We start from the raw sequence: 16378 nt of genomic DNA on the forward strand, positions 1-16378 counted from the left end.
AAAAAAAAAAAGTGGATGCCAATCCTGCTTCCAAGCTTGTTTTAATCAGGAAGCTCCACCAAACACTGTCCACCATGGGTGACCATTATCACATTTGACATCAGTGTTATTGTTTTTATAGTGTTTTGTGAAATCATTGCTCCTGAGCACTCCATAATATTCCATTGTGTGAATGTACTACAATTTCTCAATCCATTGTTTTTGATGGACATTTGGGCTGTGTTCATGTTGTGCTATTGTGAATAATGCTGCTATTAACATAAGTGTACAAATCTCCATTTATGTCTCAGTTCTATTTTCCTCAGTGTACATTCCCAGCAGTGGAATAGCTGGATATTAAGGAATTTCTATGTTCAGCTTTTTGAGGAAATGTCAAACCGTCCTCCCGAGTAATTGTACCATTTTACAGTCCCACTAACATTGTATGAGAGTTCCCATCTCTCTACTTCCTCTCCAACATTTACTCCTTGCTGTCCTAGCACCCTTATTTTATAGATAAGGACATTGACCTTTGGCAAGGTGAAGAGATTATTAAAGGAACACAGCTTAAGGCAAAGGCGGGCCCTCATTCAAAGCGCAGTCCTTAAATTGCTAGGTGTCACCACAGTTTTTAAAGGAGCCCTGGTGGCACAATGGCTAAGGTTTCACCTGCTAACCAAAAGGTTAGTGGTTCAATTCCACCCACAAAAGAAAGACCTGGTACCTATATATTCCTATAAAAATGGAACCCTGAGAAAACCTGTGAGTAGACGCATGGATTACAATGAGTCAAAATTCACTTAGTGGACTCTAATAGTAACCACAATATATGAAGTTTATGCTAATCTTGGAAGGTTTTTTGCATTGATTTATTCATTCTGGGTTTTTTTTCCTTTTTTCTTTTTAATTTTTATTGTATTATTTTTACATGTACCGTCAAATCAGATCTGACTGGTACAGGAGGAGATTGCCCCCTCCTTCTCCAGCAGAGCATCTGGTGGATTTGAACCGCGTACCTCTGGGATTGCAATACAGCATCTTGCCACTAGGCCACCAGACATTCAGGGTTTTTTTCTTGATCACAATCTTTCCTCTCTCCCATGGAGTGACCACTTTGAGAGCCTTGTCAATTAATTGCCTTTAGCCATGTGAATTAGGCGAATTATCTGTCTTCTAGAATTTTACTGAAGTAAAGTTGGTAATCCTCATGCTATTTTTTTTATTTGAGAGAAGTAATTAATTAATTAATATATAGAAAGCTCTTAGAGCCTGGAGCCTATTCAGCATGTTCGAAGTATCCATCGTTAGTATTTGACAATAAGAAGAACAGCCCTCACGGACACTCTTAGTTTTCTAATGTTGCATGACAGAAACACCACAAGTAGGTGACTTTGAGGGACAGGAATACATTTTCTCACAGTTATGGAGATTGAAAGTGCTAATGAAGGTAGTGGCTGTGCAGTCCCTCCGCTGTCGGTAGCCCCAGGCATTCCTTGTGTCCTTGGTTTGAGGAAAGTCCTCACATGGCTCTTGTCTTCTTCCCATTGGTGCTTGCCTGTCACTGTGTCTATGCTGCTCTTGGTACACTTGAGAAGTGATTAGGTTTAGTAGCCACCCTGTACTCTGGAGTATCCCAAGTGATTGATCCCATTACACTAGATTGTATTATAGGAAGTGATTACATGACATTAGACCAGGTTACGTGGATAAGTATTAAAAATTCAGTGACTTCGAATCCATTTTGATTCTTGAAGAGCTTCTCTTGAGTTTTCCAAGTCTATAAATCTTTGCAAGAGGCTGCTTACTACGTCTTTCTTCCAAAGAGCAGCTGGTGGATTTGAGTTGTCGGCTCTTTGATTGACAGCCCAGCACATAGCACATTCCGTATCCACAATCCCTTTGTACAGGTTTAGGTATTGGGATTTCAATACACATTTTAGGTGTGTGTCTGAGGTGGGAGACACAGAAATAACATGTGGGGTGATGGAAAAGGCTCTGAAGAACACTACAAGGTAGTTTGCAAACAGTGGTGGCTGGGGATGCTGTCTTTGAGATCAGAGAAATCTCAACTAAAACTGGATATTCTGCTCTCTTGAGCAGTTCCCTCTGAGTGTTTGTGGGGAGAATTCTCTTCTGCTTCTGCTGATGTTTGGCTGAAGCCGTGCTTTGGAGCAATGGACTTGAACTACTGCTGTAACTGAACCCTGCCCTGTGTCTTACAGGAAGGGGAGCTTCCCGAGGACAACTGCTTTCACTGCCGAGGGTCGGGCAGTGCCACCTGCTCTCTGTGCCACGGCAGCAAGTTCTCCATGCTGGCCAACAGATTCAAGGAGTCCTATCGGGCCCTGCGGTGCCCCGCCTGCAATGAGAATGGTCTGCAGCCTTGCCAGATTTGCAATCAGTAGTTCGAGCCTCTGCACATCTACTTTTATCATGACCGCCCCAAAGTTATTTCTAATAAACTTCCCCCTCCTCCTCCTGCCTCACCCAGCAAGGAGGCCACAGCGGCTGTGGTTACTTCCACCACTGGCAGAACTCAATTTACTCGAAGACATTTCGTGAAGTTGATAACATCTCCATGCGGGTGCAAGTGGCAGGGGCATTTTTGAATTAGAGTCTGCTTTGTAACTGGTTCTAAAATTGTCCTTCCGGCAACAAGTGTATGTATCTCACTTGACTTAGCTCCGTTTTCTCCTTGCGCTGGTGAACAAATAAATGTTCAGGCAGCAGGTTGAAGTCATTTTGTGTGTGTATGTGTGTGTGTGTGTGGGGGGTTACTTTGCAAAATTATTCAGTGAGAAAAGAATAAAAAGGTAGGTTTCTGAAGATCTGGATTCCCGTTGCTTTGAATGCCTTTCAAACAATACGAGTAAAATTGAATTTCTAATTAAGCTGAAGAAGGAAGGGTTGCCCACTGCTGAAAGCACTGGGGGACCACAGCAAGCAAACAGGATGTAAGTGCTTCCCGCTGAAGGTAGACCAGCAGAGAAGGCCTTTCCTTTCTAAGTCCCGAGTCTCTCCTGGTTAATAGGCTCAGATAATAATCGTTCAGGCAGCGAGGAACACTGCTTCTGTAGGACAAGATGAGCTAAGACATTTCTGCTTGTCTCTAACTACTGAGGTTGCAAGCCAAGTCAAAGCTATTTATTATAAATTTGGTGCTTAAGTACGTGTGTGAGATATGACTTCTTCCATTCCCTGAATTATTACCAGGTAGATAAATCTGCTTTAAGTCGAAAATTGAGCCATGATCTCTTTATAAAGAGCTGTGGGTATTTTATAAGCATCTAATGGAAACTTTCAAAAGAAAGACTAATCAATCTTTAGAAATTGTAATTCTACTGTAAATATACCTAGTAAGGAAAATTCTTTCCTTTTTAAGTGAGTTATAAAATTAGAAAAACACTTTTGTTAGTGCGCTTTTGTAGCTCTTAGCATTCACTCCCCACATCCCTAGAAAAAGCACTGGAATGTCTATAACAGTTGAGATGGGTTGCTTTTCTATGTTAATTATGTTGATTTTAATAACAGTAATTTTTCATTATTTGTTTGTTAATCTCTAATATTTAGCTGTTAAAGTGATTCAACATATGGAATGTTTTTCAGGCAATATAAAGATGTCTAATAAAAAAATAAAATATTTTTCAAAACCATAGTAATTTTTTCTAATCTCTCTTAGCGAGGACTTTCTACCTCACGCTGTGTTTTTGTGCTTTTGGAATACTTCTCCTGCCTCTATTGATGTCTTATCACAGTCCATAAGCTATTGTCTCTTCTGACTTCCAGAACACCGGAAGAAGGAGTGATGCTGAGGGAGCTTTAAATGTAATATTCTGTTTTCTGACAGGAACACTCAATGGCAAGTGCTGTTTGAGTTCAGGACACTCGTTAAGTACTAGATGTACAGGGCACACAGATGGCCACTATTGCTTTAGTTACTCAAGGTACTTACAACTTTAGTGGGAGAGAGGATGTAAAAAGAGAGAGTTGCAGTATAGTGCCAGTGCATTTGAAGAACATATAGATAAACAGAGAAACATATATTAATAGGCAGGTATTACTGGGTCAATCACAACTCATGACCACCCTTGTACAGCAGCACAAGCTGTGACTGGTCCTACGGCATTTTCACCACCACCAGTATGCTTAATTAAGTCAAGTGCTGGCAGTTATCATGCCAATCCATCCCACCAAAAAGCTTCTTCATCCTCACTGGACTTTATCCTCACTATCTGCTTCACCAAACATATCTTCCAGCAGCTGATCCCTTCTGGTGATGTGTCAGAAGTCAATGACATGAAGAAGGAATAGAACATTTCAGTAGATCACTAGGCCTTTTCTTTCAAATCTGTTAGTTTGGAAGCTCCCTTGAAACCTATCCACAATGGAAGACCTTACCCAGTATTTGAAATACTTATGTAGCTTTTAACATCATAGCAATGGAGAAGCCACCACAGAAGAACAGAAAGATGAGTGATGAGAAGCACATAGAGAGGGCATGTAACTTAGCTTTGCATGGACTTAGAGATCTGAGCATTGTTGGTTACTATTTCCAAACCCAGGCTTTTAATGCATCCCATCACGGCATGTACTTCTGATATGTATATCCATTTATTAATTTATTTATTTACTGAGCACTAGAGTCACAATGAATAAGGATGAGAGGAAAAGAATTGATACCTTTAAGCTGTGATGTTAGAGAAGAGGACTGAATATCTCATAGACTACCAAAAGAATGAACAGATATATCTTGCAAAAAACTACAGCCAAAGTACTCTTTGGAGGCAAAGATGGTGGAACTGCATCTCTCACATTTTGGGCATGTTGGAAGGTGACATCATGCTTGGAAAGTTTGAGGGACACCTTAAGAGATGAAGACTGTCAATGAGATGGATAGAAGCAACAATGGATTGTCTGCAACAATGGACTTAAATGTGTCAGAGTTGATGAGGCTAAGACAGGGCTCAGGTCTGCTGTTCATAGGGTCACTAGGAGTCATACTCAATTTGACAGAAATTAACAATGACAACAACAACAGGGAGTCTAGTGGAATCTAGAAGCACTGGTGGCCTAGTGGTAAGGAGCTATGCTATCCCAGAGGCACAAGGTTCAAATTTACCAACTGTTCCATGGGGAAAAGATGGGCCATCTCCTCCAGTGTGATTAGACTTGCCTTTGAAAACTCACTGGAGGGTCACTTATGGGTTGGTTCTGAAACAGTAGGAAGATATCAGTCAATTAAACTCACCTTAGAAGCAAGGATTCTGAGACTTTGTCTCATGTACTTTAGACATATTATTAGGAGGGGTCAGTCCCTAGAGAAAGATATCCTGCTTGGTAAGATAGTCAGTGACAAAGAGAAAGACCCTCAGTGAGATGAATTGGCACCATGGCTGCATCAGGGAGCTCACACCTGACAATGCTTGTAAGAGCGGTTTTGGACCTGACAATGTTTTGCAGAGAAATGATATAAGTGAGAACTGACTTAATGACACCTAACAACACTATAGCAAAGGACAAGGAGGAGTTGTCTGTAAGTCAGACGTTTGTAGCCCGGGAACTACCTGTACTACTGCTGTGAATAATGTCTGTTTTGTGTCAGCTGTGCACATTATCCTTCCAAGCCCTTTTCGGGCAGGATGGGGACAGGAAACCTGCAAACTATGCTTCCCAGCCTTCCCTGCTTACTGGTTCCTGCCGGTGGGAGGTACTGGCAGGAGACTGAAAGAAGGAAAGGAGGGAGACTTCCTCTTCAAAAATCACACTCCCGTCAGCTTTCTCCACAGGGCAGCTGCAGCGACAGCAGCTGGAAACATTGGCTCAGGCAGCTCTGTGCTAATTGTAGATTCCCCCCCGCCCCTTTGTACCCCAGCTTATGAGTGATTGTGACTTCCAACTGTTAGTTATCTTTGTAACCAATTCCTGTAATACATTCTCTCTGTTGGAAAATCGAGGAGTCCTGGTGGAGCAGTGTTTAAAGCTGTTGGCTGTTAATCAAAAGGTCAGTGGTTTAAAACCATAAGCTGCTCCACTAGAAAAAAAAGGAGGCAGTTTGCTCCTATAGAGATGTACTGTTAGATAGGAAAAAAGAGATCGAGAGAGAAAGAAGCTGGTCCCAAGAAACGAACAGGTCTTTATTTCACTGTCTGAAAGGGTCACCAAGTGACCTTGAATGGAGAAGGTCAAAATGGAGTGAGGGTGGACAAGGACTATTTCGACTTGATGGCACATAACAACAACAACAGGGAAAGTAGTATTTTTCTTGGAATTTGGGGCGGAGGTCCTGTCATTTAACTAGGGTGTGGACTTTTGTGATCAGGCCCAGAGCCTTATTAGGATCCACTTGTCTGGTTGCCTTCCGTATTATCAGATTTCTTCAAGGAGTGATCAGTCCTAGAGGGCAACTGCAACATTCTTCCTCCATTTACAGCCCTAGAAACCCTATCCTGCTTTACAGTTCTGTACTGTTTTATAGGACCTGTGAATTTGACTCATAGGGAGGGGGTGTGTGCTTTGGAAACTGATACATATGAGAAACTTTGTACATGTTTTGAGCAGAAGAGGGTTATGATTGTCTTGGAAAGATTATGCTGAGGGAAGACACAAACAGGGACACAAAATAGAAGCAAGAAAATTATGTAATAGGCCTCGCTCATTCACTCTCCTTACTGTCAAGTTGGAACCCACTGTTAGCTGGCCCTCTAGTGGGTTTTTTGAGGCTATAAATCTTACAGGAGGAGATGGCCCATTTTTCACCTGTGGAGCTGCTGGTGGATTTGAACTGCCAAACTTGGGTTAGTAGAGTAAATCCCAAGGGACTATGTAACCAAAGGTCTGTAAATGGTGGTTTGGACCAGTGGAATATCCACTGAAGTGATACTAAATACTAGATCATGGACATACTTTGAAGGTATAGTCATAGAGTGAGTCTAATATCCTTTGGCACCTGCAACATTGCTAGTCACTCACTGGATAAAAAACATATTGCATTAAAATGTCCATTTCCTGATTTGTGAATCAAAACATTTGCCGGGTGGTAGGGTAGAGTTAGAGTAAATTTAGGGCAAAGTTATCCAACTGATAATCCTCAAACTACAAAAATTCCTACATGAAAAGGTAATTTTAAAAAAAATCATCATAAAGTTACTGTTAAATGTTGATGGGAAAAATTGAAGTTGTTAATGATTTAATTTTACTTGGATCCAGAATCAACACGCATGGAAGCAGCAGCCAAGAAATCAAAAGATGCGTTGCACCTGCAGAAAGACAAAACAGGATCCACATCTCACACCATAAACAAAAATCAACTCAAGGGGGATCAGAGATTTAGGAGTAAAGCCCAAAACAGTAAACTGGGGTGTTTTTTTTTTCAATTTTATATTGACTTTTATTGTTTTTGTGTACTATCGAGTAAGAACGGACCCACAGCTGGCCTTCCAGTGGGTTTTCAGAGGCAGTTAATCTCACAGGAGGAGATTGCCTGTCTTTCTTCCACAGAGCAGCGGGTGGCCTCAAACCCTGTGCCTTTGGGATTGCAGTGCAGCTTTTTGCCACTAGGCCACCAGAGCTCCCTAGTCAAGGACAATAAAAAATATCCTTGTTCCCTTTCAAGGAGCCAACAGAATGGCCTTCTGTGTAGTGCTCAGCCTTCGACCAGAGTGTTTTCATGGCATTTGATGATGTATCATGAACAATCTAGGGCTTGTTTTATGGACTCTGATGCATTTTTCTTTCCATAGTGAGAAGATTGATCACCTCTGGTATTGTGATTCAGGTGTTCCCCTGCATGATAACAAAGCCGTGAAGAAGCTTGAGGATACCTGGTATACGCAAATTACCTTGAAGTATCAGCCGATAGGTATGTCTCAGTGCCTGTTCTTGGAGAGGAAAGGAGAATCAAAAGTCAGGAACCAGAAATCAGAGTCAGGAGCCCAACAACAAAGTTCTTAAGAGACAAAATGAGATCAAGCTTAGAAGCCCTAGTCTATGGTATAAAGAGACTACCAGATACAGCCAGAAATGTACAATCTGAAGAGGATAAAATTGATGAATGGGACCTTCTAAAGATTAAATCCCTGTGTGCATCAAAAACTTTTTCCAACAGTGAAAAGAAAACCTACTGTCTGGGAGCAAACATTTCACAATACCATCTCAGACAAGAGTCTCATAAAGAAATTTTATAGAATACTCCTGGGCCTCCACAAGAAAAAGTTTGATAACCCAATTACAAACTGGACAAAAGACATGGAAAGAATTTCTACCGAGAAAGGTATTCAAATGTCTGACATATGAATAAATACTAAAAATCACTGGCAATAAGAGAGATTCAAATCAAACTTCACAATGAGATACTATCTCACTCCAGGAGTAGTGGCAAAGTTTAATAGGACAGTAAGTAATTAATGTTGGATAGAATGTGGCAAGAAAGGAACTCTTTTACATTGTTGGGATTGTAAAATGGTATAATCACTCTGGAAGGCAGTTTGGAATTTCCTCAAAAAGCTGAATATAGGAATTCCATATGACCCAGCTATTCCATTACTTAGAATATATTGTTGTTGTTGTTTGGTGTTGTCAAGTCGTAGATGACTCATAGCGACCCTATGAACGAACAGCCTGAGCACTGTTCGTACATAGAGTTTCCGGAGGCAAGCCATTTCAGAAGTGGATGCCGCTCCTGCTTCCAGGCTTGATTTAGTCGGGAAGCTCCAGCCAACACTGTCCACCATGGGTGCCCATTACCACGATTGGCACATCACTGTTACAGTCTTCAGCATCACAGCAACCATGAGTTACCTCTGTACAGCAACGCACAGACCAGTGCTATACCACCTAGAAGAATATTTGACAGGAAAACAATTTGAACCTGGCCGAGGGCCGCAGATGAAAATCACCCACCTTCGGCTTGGTAGCATAACTTCTATTCCACTAGGTCAACGTAGAACTGAAGCTCAAATGGAAACTTGCACACCATTATTCACAGCAGCATTATTCACCTTTGCAAGAACATGGAAACAGCCTAGATGTCCAACCACAAATGAGTGGATTGAGAAGTTGTGCTACATTCGTACAATGGAATACTATGCAGCAGGGCAAGAGCAATGATTTTGTAAATTACTACCTAATTTGGGAAGGACTGGAGAGCATTATGCTGAGTGAACTAACTCAGTCCCACAAGGACAAATACTATATAAAACCATTATTGTAGAATGAGTATGAGGATCCAAGGGAGGGTGGAAATAGAGGGAAGAGGATGCAAGGGGGTGTAGTGTGTTAATCACAGGGTTGCACAATTTGATGGGTGGGTGGGGTGAAGGAAATGGGAAAGATCTTTTGTGGAAAACAATGTATTTAAACTTTGTAAATAAATCAGAGTAATAGAAATAATAAAAATAAATATATGGAGGAAAAGACGTGTTGCATTCAGGAAATCTACTTTTTAAGGGCCTCTCTAAAGTTTTAATGATGTCCATTAAAAACTAAGATGTGCATGATTCAAGTCACAGTACTTTCAATTGCTTCCTATACACTGGGAAGTTGGACAATGAATATGGATGACAGAAGAATTTATAACTTTGAATTATGGTGTATTAGCAAAGAATATCGAATACTCTTTCATAGTCAAGCCTATGTATTTATCACATTGGCTACCAAAAGAACAAACAAATCTGCTTTCTTGAAGGAAGTGCAACCAGAGTGCTCCTTAGAAGAAAGGATGGCAAAACATCATCTCATCTACATTGAGCATGTTTTCAGGAGAAGCTAATCATTGGAGAGAAACATCAGGCTGCAAAAGGTAGAGAGTTGGTGGAAGAGAGGAAAATCCTAAGTGAGATAGACTGTCGTGGTGCTACCACAATACGTTTGAACATGATAGATATTGTGATATTGTTGCAGAATAGGGCAAGGTTCAGATCTGTTGTTCACAGGGTTGTTATGAGTCATAGTTGACAGCACCTAACAACACAACAAGATCAGCAACAACAACCTGTTGATGACACCTAACAACAGCAACAACCTCCTGGAAGGTTTTGATTCTGCTCCAACTCAAAACATGAGTCTATTCAAATTCAAAAATAATGAGTTTTTGAGAGGCTGGCCTTTATGAAGAGGAATGTGGTATCAGAATTGGAGGAGGATTTATCAACAACTTGAATTATACAGATGGCACAACCTTACTTGCTGAAACTGAGGAGGACCTGAAGTGCTTGCTGTAGAAGGTCAAGGACGGCAGCTTTCAATATGGATTGAGGCTCAGTATTAAAAAACACAAACATTCTCACCACTGGGCTGATTGGCAGCATCAAGATAGATGATGAAGTGATTGAGATTGTTCACAGCTTCAGTTTGCTTGGATCTACAATCAACACTCTTAGCATCAGCAGCCAGGAAATTAAAAGATTCATTTCATTGGGAAAGTCTGCTGTCAGAGACCTCTCCAAATTACTGAAGAGCAACAATGTCAGTCTGGAGACTAAGGTGTGCCTGATACATGCCATGGTCTTTGCAATTGCTTGCTATGCATCAGAGAGCTGGGCAATGACTAGCAATGATAGAAAAAGAATGAATGCCTTTGCGTTGTGATGCTGGAAAAGAGTAGTGAGCATACCACGGACTGCTCAATAGAGAACTAACAGGTCTATCTTAGAGAGGGTGAAACCAAACTGCTCCTTGGAGGCAAGGATTTTGGTACTCTGGGCATGTTGCCAGGAGGGAATTGTCTTTGGAGAAGGATGGAGGGACAGCACAGGAAAGGTAGGTCCCAGATGAGATGGATTAACACAATAACTATAGTAATAAGGATAGATGTGTCAAAAACACTGAGAATGGCTCAGGACAGAACAGGATTCAGAGCTATTGTGCATAAGGTCACTATAAGTTGTAATCTACTCGATGGCACATAACAACAACAACAAATCTATCTGCAGAGCTCCAGTTGCAGAATCACCTGGGAGTTGTGCTGCTAATCCAAAGGATGCTTGTTTCTGTAGTTCACATCCATCACTGGCTCAAGGAGGGAGGTGGGAGGGGGAGGTGGAAATAAATGGACGAGCAATTGTCTCACATTCCTTCTCTTTGCAGTCTCAGAAACAGGTCACTATGAGATGGAATCTACTCAATAACAGTGAGTGAAGTGGTTCTCAGAGTTTAAAAGACTTGTACATGAATCTCTATCTTAAAGAGAGAATAACACTTATCCACTCACTCATGAAACAATTATTCAATGATGTTCTACTATGTTCCAGGGATTGTACTAGGATCCTCCAAATATTAAGGTGAAAAAAGACTTGATACTACTTACCATCATTGAGATTACAATCTCGAAACTCTAAACAGTATTATAAATGAATTGGGATTGCATTATAAAGAGAATGTTGTTACTATCTTTGCTACTTCAGCAACTTTAAGTTCCTTAACTCAGTCAAATTAGCTGGACCTGGTTTTAAGCTGGTTGTTGTTGCTGTTATGTGCTGTCGAGTTGCTTGCAACTCATAGTGATCCAATGTACAACAGCCCTAAACCCTGCTCTAACCAGTGCCAACTTCACTATCTCTGACATACCTACTCCCATTACCCCAATCACTGGATTGATCCATCTCATTGAGGGTCTTCCTTTCTTGCACTATCCCTCCACCTTCCCAAAGATGATGTTACTCTCCAAGGATTGGTTCCTCCTTGCAACATGCCCAAAGTATGTCAGACAAAGCTTCAGAATCCTTGACTCCAAGGAGCAGCCCAATTTTACCCTCTCCAGGACAAACCTGTTTGTTTACAGAATTTATTTCTTTTATCCAGTAAGCACATATCACTCCCACTGTATAAATGGCAATACTTAAAAATCTTTACACTTACTAATTCTTTGACTTTGCTGTTGTTGTTATGTGCCATTGAGTCGCCTGCAATTCATAGCATCCCTATGTACAACAGCCCTAAACTCTGCTCTGTCCCTTGCCAATATTGCCTTTGACACGCCTATCCCCATTACCCTAGTGACTGAATCAATCCATCTCATCAAGGGTCTTACTCTCTTGTGTTGTCCCTCCACCCTCCCAAGCATGATGTCCCTCTCCAAGGACTGGTCCCGCCTTGAAAAATGTCCAAAGTATGTGAGGTGAAGCTTCAGAATCCTTGCCTCCAAGGAGCAACCTGGCTTCACTCTCTCCAGGATGAACTTGTCTGTTCTCTTAGCAGTCCATAGGATATTCAATACTCATCTCCAGCACCAAAGCTCAAAGGCACTAACTCGCCTTCTATCATCCCTAGTCATTGTCCTGCTCTCGAGTGCATAGCAAATAATTTCAAAGACCATGGCCTGGATTAGGTTCACCTTAGTCTCCAGACTGACATGGTTGCTCTTCAGTACTTTGGAGAGGTCTGTGACAGCAGACTTTCCCAACGAAATGAATCTTTTAATTTCCTGGCTGCTAGTGCCAAGAGTGTTGATTGTAGAGCTAAGCAAACTGAATTGTCAAAGATCTCAATCTCTTTATCATCTATCTTGATGCTGCCAATCGGCCCAGTGGTGAGAATCTTTGCTTTTTTGATATTGAGCCTCGATCCATATTGAAAGCTGTTGTCCTTGACCTTCTGCAGCAAGCACTTCAGGTCCTCCTCAGTTTCAGCAAGTAGGGTTGTGTCATCTGCATAACACAGATTGTTGATGAGTCTTCCTCCAATCCTGATGCCACACCTCTTCCCACAGAGCTCAGCCTCCTGGATAATCTGTTCTGTGTATAGATTGAAAATACCTAGAGATAGGACACATCCTTGATGCACACCCTTCCCAATTTTGAACCATGCTGTGTTTCCTTGCTCTGTTCTGACAACTGCTTCCTGGTTCAAGTACAGGTTTTGCATAAGCACAATCAAGTGTTCTGGGATTCCCATTATTCTCAGAGTCAGCCAAAGTTTATTTTGATCCACACACTCAACTGCCTTTGCAGTTGAAACACAGATATACATTCCTCTGGTGCTCTCTGCTCTCAGCCAAGATCCATCTGGCATTAGCGATAATATCCCTAGTGCCACGGCCTCTTCTAAATCCAGCCTGCACTTTAGACAGTTCTCTTTGATGTGCTGTTCCAGTCGTTTTTTTCCCTAATAATGAAATAATTTAGGCTTTGTTGATTACCCATTCTCTTACTGGTCATACACACCGATTCTTCCTGTGATCCTACAATTTGTCATAATGTGTGTGTGTGTGTGTGTGTGTGTGTGTGTGTGTGTAACAAGCTTCACTGAAAATTGGAATGATTTTGAGTGGGCTCAGCATCATATCATGATGTTTCATCACAATGTGATGAATGAGGGCAGTGATAGTTCACTGATAGATTTATAGCTTTCAATTCAGGAGCCCTGTGTCTGCTTTGCAAGGCCTGCACGTTTCAGGTATACCATCATTTGTCCATCAGCAGAAGTTCATGAGTTGCTTACAAAGCTTATGAACTGAACAGGTTTCAGCTAAGCTTCCATATTAAGAGAGATTGAGAAATTCCCAGTGATCTGCCTCTGAAAATCAGCCAACGTAAATCCTATTAATTGCAGTGGTCCATACCTGTTGATCATGGGATGGTCCTGAGTTGAGGATGTTACCTTAACAGCTAACAACAATAAATGTGACAATTTAACAACTTATCTTTCTCATTGTACTGACCACTTGGATAGATCCCCCAGGCTCCCACATCCTGCTGTTTTTCCCTGCTCAGCTATTCCAATTTGCCCTCTATTCTTCTTACCCTCTTAAGCCAAATAGTTGGTCTCTACCGCCCCTTTTCCCAATCATGGCTATTCCTCCAGGCGTATGCATTCCTACCCACATAAAGATTTCCGCAGCCCAAGAAGCTTACACAGCCCCAGACCTCTCCGAGAAGTCAGGACAGTAATCCTCACCCCACCTGACACATATCTGTCTATGGTGAGAGAAGGACAGAGTCCATAGGCCCTGACTCTTTGACACAAAAGTTACTGCCGTTTTCTATTGCTTGTATCTTGGCCTCCAGGCAAGATCCCTTTTGAAGAGACAGCTTTGCATTTAAAAATTTAAAAACTATATTCAGCATTAACTCTGTACGCTGTGCTTTATCTTTCCAAATTAACTAGCCAAAGATACTGTCAATTAAGCTTAAATTCACAGGAAAGGTGATGTTGCTCTTTATTCTGAGTCTCCTGCACATATGAGTCTTCTGGTAATATACTTATTTAGTTCAGAGCCGGTGACATTTATAAAAATTTTCTGTGGTTCACTAGAGCTTGATCCTAGTGAGTTTTATACTAAAGGTAAATTTAAAGAACTGTTTGCAGTTGTTTTTATCACCTGTCCTCATTAGTTGCATCTACTCATTTTCTAATTAAACACAGTAATTGTAGAGAGTTCACATTCAAGCAATTATGTGAAAGGGAAATGATGTTACGTCAGTTTCATAATTATGCTATTTAGTTACTGTCTGTGCTAAAGAACACACAGGATCCAGAAAAGAAAATGCCTGGAATCAAAATATAGAACTTTCTTATTGCTGGGAAGAGGAAGGGCATGTGTGTATGGAAATGGGACAGAGTTTTAAATTGGGCCTTGAGAAATTCAGAGTCAAAATTTATTTCCTTTGACACTCCTATCACTTTTCTCTGGCTCCCAAGCACTTATTCCTTTGTAAGGGGTATTTCTAAAGAGATTGGGGCCATTAATTCACTCTAAGGTGTAAATGGCTAACAGATCATTGACTGGAACTGCTATTCAGATCCAAAGTGTTATATTTTTTTTTTAATCTTCTATGTCAAGTAAATGTTCAAGACAGAAAAACTTCATTGCATCACTATTTGTTTTACTAGAACAATGGAAACAGCCCAAATGTCCATCAACTGGTGATGAGATAAAAATGTAGTTCAACAGCATATCTGGCAATAAAAAGGAATGAGATACTGATACATGGATATGCTTTGAAAATGTTATGTTACATGAAAGAAGGCAGACACAAAAGGTCACCTGCTATATGATTCCATTTATATGAAACTACAGACTAAATAAATCTCTAGGGACAGAAAGCAGATTAGTGATTACCTAGGACTGAGAGAGGAATTTGGGGAGATAGAGGATGAGTCTTTTAGCAGTATGGAGTAATAAAAATGTTCTTGAAACAGAAAGAGATGGTTGCCCAATTCTGTGAGCATATTTTAAGTATCCCATTGGATTATACACTTTTTACAGTTTGACAGCTTTATTTGACAATCACCTATAAGTTTTCATCCACATTGACTGTCTATAGGTTTTTGAAAGTGATGACAGGTACACAGGTCACCAACACATACAGCTTGTTTGGGGAAGCTTATTCTCATTACGTTTTCTGGACAACCCTACACGGATACAGTATGGCACATTCCTTATTCTTTTGGGTCAAATGACTTTGTTGAGCCTCGTGTCGATGTGAAATCTGATGTCCCCATCTTCTTCATGGCAAATTTCTGGATCTCCCTGAGTGCCTGATGGGCATTCTTCTTAAAGCCCACTCCACTGATGTGCTTGTCAGTGTTGGTCATGACTCTCTGGTCACCACTTTGTAATGACAGAATGGCTCTTCTCACCATCCTTCTTTGCAGGGACCCTAGTACCAGGACCAGGCTAGAAAGCTGGACTTACACGTATGATAGTTACATGTATGGCATGCAAATTATTTCTTGCTAAAACAATTGGGTTGTTGTGTTGTTTTTAAAAAAATAAGTCAAGTAAAAGAATTTTTAGAAAAATGGCTGATCTTTTGTTTGTTTGTTTGTTTTTTACTTGCTCTCTTGATGAAGCAAGTAGACCCATGGCTAGCTAACTCTGGAAGGGCCTATATGACAAAACATAGAGACCAGCTGAGGCTCTCAGGCCAGCAGCTCTGACTGACTGCAGACAACAACCACACGAGTGACCTTGGAAGGGACCCCGCCTCACTTGAACCTGAGATATCTGCAACCTTGTCTGACAGTTTAATCGAGACCATGCATCTAACATGATGGAGTTAGGTTCCTCAGTACTTGCATCTCTGATCTGTGGACAATAAACTAGGAGATAATCAATGTTGTTTGAAGCCAAAAACTTTTGGAAACAATTTGTTGCACAAAGGGACAAATAAAAGGTAACTTTTGGCGAGCTCTGGTGGCTTAGTGGCAGGAAACTGCACTGCAATCCCAGAGGTGCGCGGTTCAAATCCACCAGATGCTCTGCTGAAGAAGGAGGAACAATTGCCTCCTGTACCAGTCAGATCCAATTTGACGGTACACACATAAAATAAATAAATAAAATTTTTTTTTAAAAAAGGCAACTTTTAAAAAACCACCTCAATCATATTGCCAAGTCAGAACTGACTCCTAGCTGGCTCTCCAGGGGTTGACTCTTTTCAGAGGTTGTGAATCTTGTGAATCG

General features: G+C 41.1%; 1 protein-coding gene across 1 annotated transcript in view; it reads left to right on the forward strand.

Moving 5' to 3' along the window:
- Positions 1-2384, forward strand: part of GRXCR2 (glutaredoxin, cysteine rich 2) — a 22247-nt gene extending 19863 nt beyond the window's left edge. Inside the window, exon 3 of the mRNA XM_006891106.1 lies at positions 2202-2384. Coding sequence (XP_006891168.1) covers positions 2202-2384 — 183 coding nt within the window. The remainder of the gene's footprint in view (positions 1-2201) is intronic.
- Positions 2385-16378: the final 13994 nt, after the last annotated feature.

This window comes from Elephantulus edwardii, unplaced genomic scaffold, assembly GCF_000299155.1.
Source record: "Elephantulus edwardii isolate Elephantulus edwardi_28Jun2011 unplaced genomic scaffold, EleEdw1.0 scaffold00095, whole genome shotgun sequence".
Classification (NCBI taxonomy): domain Eukaryota; kingdom Metazoa; phylum Chordata; class Mammalia; order Macroscelidea; family Macroscelididae; genus Elephantulus; species Elephantulus edwardii.